We start from the raw sequence: 13,859 nt of genomic DNA, 5'->3' as shown, positions 1-13,859 counted from the left end.
AGTCTTACATCTCGCTCATCTCGATATCTCTGGTGCTACTCGTGGCAGCGTCAAACTGTCTACCTTTAAGGAAACTAAACAGTAGAGTACATTGTGTCACTCTGTTGCAATCATCATAGCCGTATCAGATATTACCTGGTGCTTGGTAAAGAATCTAATAAGATGATAGTGATTACGATGATTATAGCATGTCTAACATTATCTCTCTGCAAACAACTCTTGTTTTAGGTCAAATGTTTTTACCCGTCTTGAAACACCATGAACGAAAGAGACTCACTTTGGGTTTTGTAAAATGCCTGTTATTACCAGGTTCTTGGTAGAGAAGTGTGTTAAATTGGTGATGTTTTCGTATCATGGATGTGTGTGTACTTGGTGTAACAGTATACGTTCATGTTCTTGTACACAGGCCAGAAGTGTCACAAATCCTGTAACGGTCGCTGTTGGGGCCCCAAGGAGGACCAGTGTCAAAGCTGTGAGTATCCTATAGTCAGTCAGTCTCAAATGTCATATTATCTCTATATACAGTGTTGTTACGATGTGCAAATAGTTCAAGTACAAAAGAGAAAATAAATAAACATAAATGTGGGTTGTATTTATAATGGTGTTTGTCCTTCACTGGTTGCCCTTTTCTTGTGACAACAGGTCACACATCTTGCTGCTGTGGTGGCACACTGTGGTATTTCACCCTGTAGATATATGGGAGTTTATCAAAAATGAATTTGTTTTATAATTATTTGTGGGTCTCTGTAATCTGAGGGAAATATGTCTCTAATATGGTCATACATTTGCCAGGAGGTTAGGAAGTGCAGCTCAGTTTCCAACTCATTTTGCACACTAATTTCTTTCACTGAGGAAATGTAAGTCTGCTTTAATGATAATGCAGAGGATTTTCCCAACATTGCTGTTTACGCATATCCCACGATAGTTATTGGGGTCAAATTTGTCTCTCTGTCTCGCTCTTTCTCTGTCCCCCTCTCTGTCTCTCTCCCTCTCTCCCTCTCTCTGTCTCTCTCTCTCTCTCTCTCAATTCAATTCAAGGGCTTTATTGGCATGGGAAACATATGAAACAAGTGAAGTACATAATAAACAAAAGTGAAATAAACAATAGAAATGAACAGTAAACATTACACTCACAGAAGTTCCAAAAGAATAAAGACATTTAAAATGTCATATTATGTCTATATACAGTGTTGTAACGATGTGCAAATAGTTAAAAATAAATAAGCATAAATATGGGTTATCTCTCTCTCTCTCTCTCTCTCTCTCTCTCTCTCTCTCACACACACACATGCTTCTCACCCCCGACAGGCAGCACAGGAGTGCACTTTAAGCATAATGACCTATGGTCCTGCGGCCATGCCACATACTCTCTCTCTCTCTCTCTCTCTCTCTCTGTCTCTCTCTATCCCTCCCTCTCTATAGCTCTCTCTCTCTCTCTCTCTCTCTCTCTCTCTCTCTCTCTCTCTCTCTCTCTATAGCTCTCTCTCTCTATAGCTCTCTTCTCTCTCTCTCTCTCTCTCTCTCTCTCTATAGCTCTCCCAGTTGTCTCCTCCTCCAGCCCTAGCTCCCGCCCCATCCCGCCCTCTTCCAAGATGCCAGATTCTAAATCCTCTCCTCGTCAGGCTTAAACGACTGTGATTTCCCCTGCCACCTACTCCACTGGTTGCCCTGCTTTAAGTCAAACTGACGAACAACACAAAGTCAGTTGCCTCAGCTGTGAGCCAGTATTAGGCTAGCTGTGTTGTGTGAAGGTGTGAAAGGTAACCTGGGTCAGCTGTGCTCTGTCTGCCTGGGCTGACACGCACACACACACAACCACTCACTCACACTCACACACACACACACACACACACACACACACACACACACACACACACACACACACACACACACACACACACACACACACACACACACACACACCACTCACTCACACACACACACACACACACACACACACACACACACACACACACACACACACACACACACACACACACACACACACACACACACACACACACACACACACACACACACACACACACAGCAGCACACTGCATGGGGCTAAGGGTAGCACAGCAGATAGCTTGTTTGATCTACTGCTACTGTATCATGTGTCTAATATGTTATATTACAACTCAGTCTCCTGCTGTGTTTTAGTGGGACCCTCTCTTTTGTGGACAAGCACAGAATTAAGAAGATAGTGATAAGTGATACACACACACACACTAGGTCCCTCTCTAACAGGAGACGGTGTTGCTGTAACAGTCCTGTAGTAAAACACCATTAGGGTTGAGTTGAAGAACTACATCTGTAACTTATCTGTCTCTAATGAATCACTCTCATCACTCTCAGTACTGCTGCCTCAGCCTGCTGCCTCAGTACTGCTGCCTCAGCCTGCTGCCTCAGTACTGCTGCCTCAGTACTGCTGCCTCAGCCTGCTGTCTGTCTGTCTGTCTCTCTGTAACCCAGGCCCCACATATGCTTGTATCACTGTACTGAGCATGTCTCTCATTTCTCTCCATCTGTGATATTCTCTCTCTTTATTTCCCTGATATCTCTCTCCCAGTGTCATTACTGTAGGCATATGTATCTCTATCCCCTCATACCCTCTCTTTCTTTCTGTCATTTTACTATCTTTCCATCACACGCATTCTCTCCATCTCTCTCTCTGTTCTCTGTTTTCTCTCTCTCTTTCTCGCTCTCTTTCTGATACAGCATCCCTTTCCTCCATCCCTCTTGCACCATCCCTTTCCCTCCATCCCTCTTGCGCCATCCCTTTCCCTCCATCCCTCTTGCTCCATCCCTCTTTGCTCCATCCCTCTTGCTGCATCCCTCTTTGCTCCATCCCTCTTTGCTCCATCCCTCTCTCTCCTTCCCTCTCCCTCTAAATCACAGCTGGCACCTTAATTGGGGAGGACGGGCTCATAGTAATGGCTGGAATGGAATCCATGGAATGGTGTCGAACATATCAAACACATTGTTTCAATGTGTTTTATACCATTCCAATCACTCCAATCCAGTCATTATTATGACCTGTCCTCCCCTCATCAGCCTCCTGTGCGTCATCCCTCTCCCTCTATCCCTCTTCCTCTATTACTCAATCCCTCTCCCTCGATCCCTCTCCCTCATCCCTCTCCCTCCATCCCTCTCCCTCGATTCCTCTTCCTCATCCCTCTCCCTCATCCCTCTCCCTCGATTCCTCTCCCTCATTCCTCTCCCTCCATCCTTCCATCCCTCTCCCTCGATGCCTCTCCCTCATCCCTCTCACTCCATCCCTTTCCCTCCTCCCTCCCTCCCTCCCTCCCTCCCTCCCTCCCTCCCTCCCTCCCTCCCTCCCTCCCTCCCTCCCTCCCTCCCTCCCTCCCTCCCTCATCTCCCTCCCTCATCTCCCTCCCTCTCCCTCCATCCCTCTCCCTCCATCCCTCTCCCTCTACTCGTGACAATTGCGCCGTAAGAAATGGCAGCAGTTTTACGGGCGCCAACCAATTGTGCTATTATGTGTTATTTTTTGCGTTATTTGTAACTTATTTTGTACATAATGTTTCTGCCACCATATCTTATGTCAAAAAAGAGCTTCTGGATATCAGGACAGCGATCACTCACCTCGGATTAGACAAAGATTTTTTCTTCAACGAGCAAGAAGCACAGGATGTACTGTGAACACCGGACAAGGCCTTCATCCCCGTTATTGGCAAGAGAAAGAGACGCAGGTACAGAGGACACAGAGCGGGGCGCCTCGTAAGGATCCGGAGAAGGCGAGTGGGAAAGCTGCCATTACCGTCAATATTACTCGCCAACGTACAATTATTGGACAATAAATTAGACGAGGTACGATCACGAATATCCTACCAACAGGACATCAAAAACTGTAATATCTTATGTTTCACGGAATCATGGCTGGATGATGACATGGATCTTCAGCTAGCAGGATATACGCTGCACCGGCTAGACAGAACAGCACACGCCGGTAAGATGGGGGGGGGGGTCGGTGCATATTTGTAAACAACAGCTGGTGCACAAAATCTAAGGAAGAAAGTCTCTAGATTTTGTTTGCCTGAAATAAAGTATCTTATGATAAACTGCAGACCACACTATTTGCCAAGAGTTTTCATCTATACTTTTATGGCTGTTTATTTACCACCACAGACGGACGCTGGCACTACGACAGCACTCAGTCAGCTGTAGAAGGAAATAAGCAAACAGGAAACCGCTCACCCAGAGGTGGCCCTCTTAGTGGCTGGAGACTTTAATGTGGGGAAATTTAAATCAGAATTACCTAATTTCAATCAGCATGTTAAATGCGCAACCAGAGGGAAAATAATTATATATCACCTGTACTCCACACACAGAGATGCTTACAAAGCTCTCCCTCGCCCTCCATTTGGTAAATCTGACCACAATTCTATCCTCCTGATTCCTGCTTACAAGCAAAAATTAAAGCAGGAAGCACCAGTGACTTGGTCTATAAAATGTGGTCAGATGAAGCAGATGCTAAACTACAGGACTGTTTTGCTAGCACAGACTGGAATATGTTCCGGGATTCTTCCGATGGCATTGAGGAGTACACCACATCAGTCACTGGCTTTATCAATAAGTGCATCGAGGACGTCGTCCCCACAGTACATACCCCAACCAGAAGCCATGGATTACAGGCAATATTCGCACTGAGCTAAAGGGTAGAGCTTCTGCTTTCAAGGTGCGGGACTCTAACATGGAAGCTTATAAGAAATCAACAAACCATCAAACAGGCAAAGCGCCAATACAGGGCTAAGATTGAATCATACTACACCGGTTCCAACACTCATCTTATGTGGCAGGGCTTGCAAACTATTACAGACTACAAAGGGAAGCACAGCCTGCCCAGTGACACGAGCCTACCAGATGAGCTAAATCACTTCAATGCTCGCTTCGAGGCAAGCAACACTGAGGCATGCATGAGAGCATCAGCTGTTCCGGACGACTGTGTGATCACGCTCTCTCCGTAGCCGACGTGAGTAAGACCTTTAAACAGGTCAACATTCACAAGGACTGTGGGGCCAGACGGATTACTAGGACGTGTGCTCCGGGCATGTGCTGACCAACTGGCAGGCATCTTCACTGACATTTTCAATATGTCCCTGATTGAGTCTCTAATACCAACATGTTTCAAGCAGACCACCATAATCCCTGTGCCCAAGAACACTAATGCAACCTGCCTAAATTACTACAGACCCGTAGCACTCACGTCCGTAGCCATGAAGTGCTTTGAAAGGCTGGTAATGGCTCACATCGACACCATTATCCCAGAAACCCTAGCCCCCCAACCCCTCTTTTACAAACTACCTCAATTAGCCCGTATAACCGGTGCCCCCGCACATTGGCTACCCAGACTATCTGCATTGTGTCCCGCCACCCACCACCCGCCAACCCCTCTTTTACGATACCGCTACTCTCTGTTTATAATTTACATATATGCATAGTCACTTTAACCATATCTACATGTACATTCTACCTCAATCAGCCCGACCAACCGGTACCTGTATATAGCCTCGCTATTGTTATTGTTCACTGTCTTTTTACTGTTGGTTTTTATTTCCTTACTTATCTATTGTTCACCTAATACCTATTTTATACTTAACGATTGCACTGTTGGTTAGGGCCTGTAAGAAAGCATTTCACTGTAAGGTCTACACCTGTTGTATTCGGCGCATGTGAAAAATAAACTTTTATTTGATTTGATTATTACTCGATCCCTCTCCCTCCATCCATCTCCCTCTATCCCTCTCTCTCTATTGCTTCATCCCTCTCCCTCCTTCCTGCTCCCTCCATCCCTCTTCCTCTATCCCTCTCCCTCCATCCCTCTCTCTATGCAATCTCTCTCCCTCCCTCCCTCTCCCTCATTCCTAACCTCTCCATCCCTCTCCCTCCATCTCTCTCCCTCATTCTTCTCCCTCTATTGCTCCATCCCTCTCCCTCCGTCCCTCTCCCTCATCCCTCTTCTTCCATTCATCTCCCGAATCCCTCTCCCTGTATCCCTCTCCCTCTATTGATCCATCTCTCTCCCTATCGCTCTCCATCTATACCTCTCCCTCATCCATCACCCTCCATCTCTCTCCCTTCATCTCTCTCCCTCTATTGCTTGATCTCTCTTCCTCCATCTCTCTCCATCTATCTCTCTCCCTCCATCTCCCTCCATCCCTCTCCCTCCACCTCTTTCCCTTCATCTCTCTCCCTCTATTGCTCCATCTCTCTCCCTCCATCCCTCTTCCTCCATCCCGCTCTCTCATCCCTCTCCCTGTATCCCTCTCCCTGTATTGCTCCATCTTTCTCCATCCATCCCTCTCCCTCCGTCTCGCCATCCATCTCTCTCCCTCCATCTCTCTCCCTCCATCCCTCTCCCTCCATCTCTCTCCCTCATCCCTCTCCCTCTATTTCTTTATCCCTCTCCCTCCTTCCCACTCCCTCCATTCCTCTTCCTCATCCCTCCATCCCTCTCTCTCTATTATGCAATCTCTCTCCCTCCATCACTCTTCCTCCATCCCACTCTCTCATCCCTCTCCCTCTATTGCTCATCCCCCTCTCTCTATTACCCGATCCCTTTCCCTCCATCCCTCTCATCCCTCTTCATCCATCCCTCTCACTCATCCCTCTACCTCTCTCTCCATTGCTTCATCCCTCTCCCTACATCCCTCCCTCTCCCTCCATCCCTCTCTCTCTATTGCTCCTTCCCTCTCCCTCCATCCCTCTCCCTCCATCCCTCTTCATCCATCCCTCTCCCTCCATCTCTCTCCCTTCATCTCATTCCATCTATTGCTCCATCTCTCTTCATCTCTCTCATCCATCTTTCTCCCTCCATCCCTCTCATCCATCTCTTTCCCTTCATCTCTCCTCTTCCTATATTGCTCCATCCCTCTCCCGCCATCCCTCTCCCTCCATCCCTTCCTCTCCATCCATCCCACTCTCTCATCTCTCTCCCTCTATCCCTCTCCCTCTATCCCTCTCCCTCTAATGCTCCATCCCTCTCCTTCCATCCCTCTCTCTCCATCCCTCTTCATCCATCCCTCTCACTCATCTCTCTACCTCTATCCCTCTACCTCTCCCTCTATTGCTTCATCCCTCTCTCCATCCCTCTCTCTCTGTTTTGCAATCTCTTTCCCTCCATTCTTCTCCCTCATCCATCTTCTTCCGTTCATCTCCCACATCCCTCTCCCTGTATCCCTCTCCCTCTATTGCTCCATCTCTCTCCCTCATCCCTCTTCCCTCATCCCACTCTCTCATCCCTCTCCCTCCATCCCTCTCCCGCCATCCCTCTCCATCCCTCTTCATCCATCCATCCCTCTCCCTCATCCCTCTCCCTCCATCTCTTTCCATCTATCTCTCTCCCTCATCCCTCTTCCTCCATCCCGCTCTCTCATCCCTCTTTCTCTATCCCTCTCCCTCTATTGCTCCATCCCTCTCCCTTCATCCCTATCCATCTATTACTCAATCCCTCTCCCTCCACTCCTTTCCTTCCATCTCTCTCCCTTCATCTCTCTCTTTCTCTATTGCTCCATCTCTCTCCCTCCATCTCTCCCTCCATCCCTCTCCCTCCATTCCTCTCCCTCCATCTCTCTCCCTTCATCCCTCTTCCTCAATTGTTCCATCCATCTCCCTCCCTCCATCTCTCTCCCTCCATTCCTCTTCCTCCATCCTTCTCCCTCCCTCTTCTTCCATCCCTCTCCCTCATTCCTCTCCCTCCTTCTCTCGCCCTCTATTTCTCCATCTCTCCCTCCAACCCTCTCTATTACTCAATACCTCTCCCACCACTCTTCTCCTTCCATTGCTCTCACTTCATCTCTCTCCCTCTATTTCTCATTCTCTCTCCCTCCATCCCTCTCCCTCCATCCGTCTTTCTCCATCCCTCTTCCTCCATCCCTCTCCCTCATCCTTCTCCCTCTATCCCTTTCTCTCTATTGCTCCACCTCTCTCCCTCCATCCCGCTCCCTCTATTGCTCCATCCCTCTCCCTCCCTTGATCTCCCTCCCTCCATGTCTCTCCCTCCATCCCTATTCCTCCATCCCTCTCCCTCTATCCCTCTCCCTCTATTGCTCAATCTCTCTCCCTCCATCTCTCTCCCTCCGTCCCTCTTCCTCCATCCCTCTTCCTCATCCCTCTCCCTCCATTCCTCTCCCTCCATCCCTCTCCCTCCATCTCTCTCCCTCCATCTCTCTCCCTCTGTCCCTCTTCCTCCATCCCTCTCCCTCAATCTCTCTCCTTCCATCTCTCTCCCTCCATCTCTCTCCCTCTTTCTCATTGAGAGGGCAGAAGGATGCATTACCAGTGTGTGAGAAACAGCTAGATGAAGGCCTCTCAGTATAAGACTCTCGCATCAAGCACTGAATACAGAACGCCTTCATCAATATCAACTGATAGCTACAGCTAGCTGGCTGTGTTATGTCCTGACACACAGGTGACTAAACAGGATCCCTGGACTATGACACACAACAACCACGCACACATGAACGCACATGCGTATTAACACACACTCACTCACATACTCACACACACACACACACACACACACACACACACACACACACACACACACACACACACACACACACACACACACACACACACACACACACACACACACACACACACACACACACACACATACACACACACCCCTCTCCCCAGACTGTCTTAGAGGCAGAGCCTGAGCCCCTCTAGAAACATAGGCAGGAACTCTGCAGCTCCATAAAATCAGACAGCTAGGCAGCGTTGATATAAGATGCAGCGCTGTGACCGATTCTCCTGTCAGCAGCCTGTTCAAATTGAAGACATTCAGCGTACTTTATGAGATTGATTACTTTTTATTTGTAGTGGCTGCCTGGTATTTTTAAGTGGATATTTAAAGGTGTGTGTGTGTGTGTGTGTGTGTGTGTGTGTGTGTGTGTGTGTGTGTGTGTGTGTGTGTGTGTGTGTGTGTGTGTGTGTGTGTGTGTGTGTGTGTCGCTCTTGACGAGGTCATTTGTTTGACAAAATGTCTTTTTGGTAAGTAGGCCATTTAATTTCACTAACGGTAGCGGGTGGCGGGTGTAATGGAATGCAGTGATGGTGCGTTAGCGGGGGTGAAAAGAAAAGGACACAGGGAGGAGGAGGGGAGAGGAGGAGAGAAGGATGGGAGGTGGGATGAGGTGAGGAAGAAGAGAAGAGAGAAGTATAGCAGGGTGGAGAGGAGGAGAGGAGGGTGAGGAGGAGAAGAGTTTAGGAGGGTGGGGAGGAGAGGAGTATAGGAGGGTGAGGAGGAGAGGTGTATAGGAGTGTGAGGAGGAGAGGAGGAGAGAAGGGTGAGGAGGAGAGGAGGGTGAGGAGGAGAGGAGGAGAGGAGGGTGAGGAGGAGAGGAGGGTGAGGAGGGAGGAGGAGAGGAGGAGAGGAGGGTGAGGAGGAGAGGAGGAGAGGAGGGTGAGGAGGAGAGGAGGAGAGGAGGGTGAGGAGGAGAGGAGGAGAAGAGGAGAGAAGAGGAGGGTGAGGAGGAGACGAGTATAGGAGGGTGAGGAGGAGAGGAGGGTGCGGAGGAGATGAGTTTATGAGGGTAGGGAGGAGAGGAGTATAGGGAGTTGGGGAGAAGAGAAGTATAGGAGGATGAGGAAGAGAGGAGGGTGCGGAGGAGAGGAGTTTAGGAGTGTGAGATGGAGAAGAGGAGAGGAGGACGAGGAGGAAAGGAGGGTGAGGAGGAGAGGAGTATAGGAGGGTGAGGAGGAGAAGAGGAGAGGAGGGTGAGGAGGAGAAGTGTTTAGGAGTGTGAGGAGGAGAAGAGTTTAGGAGTGTGAGGAGGGGAAGAGGAGAGGAGGGTGTGGAGGAGAGGAGTATAGGAGGATGAGGAGGAGCGGAGGAGAGGAGGGTGAGGAGGAGCGGAGGAGAGGAGGGTGCGGAGGAGAGGAGTTTATGAGGGTGGGGAGGAGAGGAGAATAGGGAGTTGGGGAGAAGAGAAGTAGGAGGATGAGGGGGAGAGGAGAGGAGGGTGCGGAGGAGAGGAGTTTATGAGGGTGAGGAGGAGAGAAGGAGAGGAGGGTGAGGAGGAGAGGAGTTTAGGAAGGTGAAGAGGAGAGGAGTTTAGGAGGGTGGGGAGGAGAGGAGTATGGGAGGGTGAGGAGAGAAGGAGAGGAGGGTGCGGAGGAGAGGAGTTTATGAGGGTGGGGAGGAGAGGAGTATAGGGAGTTGGGGAGAAGGGAAGTATAGGAGGATGAGGAGGAGAGGAGGAGAGGAGTTTATGAGGGTGGGGAGGAGAGGAGTATAATAAGGTGAGGAGGAGAGGAGTTTTGGAGGGTGGGGAGGAGAAGAGTATAGGAGGGTGAGGAGGAGTGGAGGAGAGGAGGGTGAGGAGGAGAGGAGGAGAGGAGGGTGCGGAGGAGAGGAGTTTATGAGGGTGGGGAGGAGAGGAGTATAGGGAGTTGGGGAGAAGAGGAGTATAGGAGGATGAGGAGGAGAGGAGTTTAGGAGGATGAGGAGAAGAGGAGGGTGCGAATGACAGGAGTTTACGAGGGTGGGGTGGAGAGGAGTATAATAAGGTGAGGAGGAGAGGAGTTTTGGAGGGTGGGGAGGAGAGGAGGAGAGAAGGGTCAGGAGGAGAGGAGGAGAGGAAGGTGAGGAGGAGAGGAGGAGAGGAGGGTGAGGAGGAGAGGAGGAGAGGAGTGTGAGGAGGAGAAGAGGAGAGAAGGGTGAGGAGGAGAGGAGTATAGGAGGGTGAAGAGGCGAGGAGGAGAGGAGGGTGCGGAGGAGAGGAGTTTAGGAGGGTGAGGAGGAGAGGTGTATAGGAGTGTGAGGAGGAGAGGAGGAGAGAAGGGTGAGGAGGAGAGGAGGAGAGGAGGGTGAGGAGGAGAGGAGGGTGAGGAGGAGAGGAGGAGACGAGAGTGAAGAGAGGAGTTTAGGAGTGTGAGGAGGAGAAGAGGAGAGGAGGGTGAGGAGGAGAGGAGGAGAGGAGGGTGCGGAGGAGAGGAGTTTATGAGGGTAGGGAGGAGAGGAGTATAGGGAGTTGGGGAGAAGAGAAGTATAGGAGGATGAGGAGGAGAGGAGGGTGCGGAGGAGAGGAGTTTAGGAGTGTGAGGAGGAGAAGAGGAGAGGAGGGTGAGGAGGAGAGGAGGAAAGGAGGGTGAGGAGGAGAAGAGGAGACGAGGGTGAGGAGGAGAAGAGTTTAGGAGTGTGAGGAGGAGAAGAGGAGAGGAGGGTGTGGAGGGGAGGAGGAGAGGAGGGGGAGGGGGAGAGGAGTATAGGAGGATGAGGAGGAGCGGAGGAGAGGAGGGTGAGGAGGAGCGGAGGAGAGGAGGGTGCGGAGGAGAGGAGTTTATGAGGGTGGGGAGGAGAGGAGAATAGGGAGTTGGGGAGATGAGAAGTATAGGAGGATGAGGGGGAGAGGAGGGTGAGGAGGAGAGGAGTTTAGGAAGGTGAGGAGGAGAGGAGTTCAGGAGGGTGGGGAGGAGAGGAGTATAGGAGGGTGAGGGAGAGGAGGAGAGGAGGGTGCGGAGGAGAGGAGTTTATGAGGGTGGGGAGGAGAGGAGTATAAGGAGGTGGGGAGAAGAGGAGTATAGGAGGATGAGGAGGAGAGGAGGAGAGGAGGATGAGGAGGAGAGGAGGAGAGGAGGGTGCAAAGGAGAGGACTTTATGAGGGTGGGGTGGAGAGGAGTATAATAAGGTGAGGAGGAGAGGAGTTTTGGAGGGTGGGGAGGAGAGGAGTTTAGGAGGGTGAGGAGGAGAGGAGTTTAGGAGGGTGAGGAGGAGAGGAGTTTAGGAAGGTGAGGAGGAGAGGAGAGGAGTTTAGGAAGGTGAGGAGGATGGAGTTTAGGAGGGTGAGGAGGAGAGGAGTTTAGGAAGGTGAGACAGCGAATAGTTTAGGAGGGTGGGGAGAAGAGGAGTTTAGGAGGGTGAGGAGGAGAGGGGTTTAGGAGGGTGTGGAGGAGAAGAGTTTAGGAGGGTGGAAGGAGAGGAGTTTAGGAGGGTGGGGAGAAAGGGAGAGGACTATAGGAGGGTGGGGAGGAAAGGAGAGGAGAATAAGGAGGATGGGGAGGAAAGGAGAGGAGTATAGGAGGGTGGGGAGGAAAGGAGAGTACTATAGGAGGGTGGTGAGGAAAGGAGAGGAGTATAGGAGGGTGAGGAGGAGAGGAGAGGAGTATAGGAGGGTGGGGAGGAAAGGAGAGGAGTATAGGAGGGTGAGGAGGAGAGGAGAGGAGTATAGGAGGGTGGGGAGGAAAGGAGAGGAGTATAGGAGGGTGAGGAGGAGAGGAGAGGAGTATAGGAGGGTGTGGCCGTGGGGGCTTTACTTGCTCTAGCGACTCCTTGTGGTGGGCTGGGTGCCTGCAGGTTGACCTCGGTTATCAGTTAAACATTGTTTCCTCAGAGGCGTTGGTGCGGCTGGCTTCCGGGTTAAGCGGGCGGGTGTTAAGAAGCTCCACCATGACCCCAAGAACTACCACCTCCAACATAGCCATATAATGACTGCAAGAACTACCACCTCCAACATAGCCATACAATGACTGCAAGAACTACCACCTCCAACATAGCCATACAATGACTGCAAGAACTACCACCTCCAACATAGCCATACAATGACTGCAAGAACTACCACCTCCAACATAGCCATACAATGACTGCAAGAACTACCACCTCCAACATAGCCATACAATGACTGCAAGAACTACCACCTCCAACATAGCCATACAATGACTGCAAGAACTACCACCTCCAACATAGCCATACAATGACTGCAAGAACTACCACCTCCAACATAGCCATACAATGACTGCAAGAACTACCACCTCCAACATAGCCATACAATGACTGCAAGAACTACCACCTCCAACATAGCCATACAATGACTGCAAGAACTACCACCTCCACCATAACCCCACCATGACCCCAATTACGAGCACCAGTACATTATGAGCAGCCAACTACGTATCAACCTGAGAGAACAAGAGCTCTTAATGGTTATATGCTGAATATAACTCAATGCACTCAGTAAGACATATTCCACATACACTTACACAAATGGATACATGTATAAATGCTTGGCTATATAAAAGTGTTGCATTGGAATGGACACACACACACACACACACATATACAAACTGAGAGGTAAAACCTAAGCTTTAGAGCCAGAGTGATTCTAAAAACGGCCTCTGAGGAAGAAATGCTTATCTGTGAAACCTCAGCCAGTTTTCAGTTGTAGCTGTCAGGAAGTGTGCAGTGAGCCAGAGGCATACGGCAGGAGCCAATCAGCACATCAGCCTATATAGCTGGACATGAACAGGACTGGTGAATGGAGCGAAAGGAGAATGGGAAGGGCTGTCTCTCTCTCTCTATCTCTCTCTCTATCGCTTTCTCGCTCTCTTTCTCTCTTCTCTCTCTCTCTCTCTCTCTGCAGTGGAAGCAGCACATTCAGGAGAGACGTCTGATAGCCATCTCAATCACACTACTGCCACTGATAGATGGGAAACAGAAATATAGCTCCACAGACTGACAGGATGTCATATGAACATAATTTCTCAAAACTATCTAGCATCACCTCAACTCTCGAGTTTCAGCTCTACTCTTTAAGAAAAAAAGGTGCAATCTAGAACATTGAAAGGTTCTTTGGCTGTCCCCATAGGATAACCCTTTGAAAAACCCTTTTTGGTTCCATGTAGAACCATTTGGGGTTCAATGTAGAATCTATTCCACAGAGGGTTCTACATGGAACCCAAAAGGGTTCTACCTGGAACCAAAAATGGTTCTCCTATGGGGACAGCCGAAGAACCCTTTTGGAACCCTTTTTTCTAAGAGTGTACTCTAGCTTGAGCTCTACTCTGTAGCCTCAGCTCAACTCTATGAGCCTGTTTCCTGGACACAGATGAAG

At 49.8% G+C, this 13,859-nt stretch overlaps 1 protein-coding gene across 1 annotated transcript in view; it reads left to right on the top strand.

Annotated features, from left to right (window-relative positions):
- LOC106582203 (receptor tyrosine-protein kinase erbB-4) overlaps window positions 1-13,859 on the top strand; it is a 236,321-nt gene that overhangs the window by 54,775 nt on the left and 167,687 nt on the right. The window contains exon 3 of the mRNA XM_045704751.1: window positions 407-472. Within this exon, the coding sequence (XP_045560707.1) occupies window positions 407-472 (66 nt within the window). The remainder of the gene's footprint in view (window positions 1-406; window positions 473-13,859) is intronic.

The sequence above is a fragment of the Salmo salar genome, chromosome ssa21 (genome assembly GCF_905237065.1).
Source record: "Salmo salar chromosome ssa21, Ssal_v3.1, whole genome shotgun sequence".
Lineage (NCBI taxonomy): Eukaryota > Metazoa > Chordata > Actinopteri > Salmoniformes > Salmonidae > Salmo > Salmo salar.
This window is presented reverse-complemented; position numbering and strand designations above follow the sequence as displayed.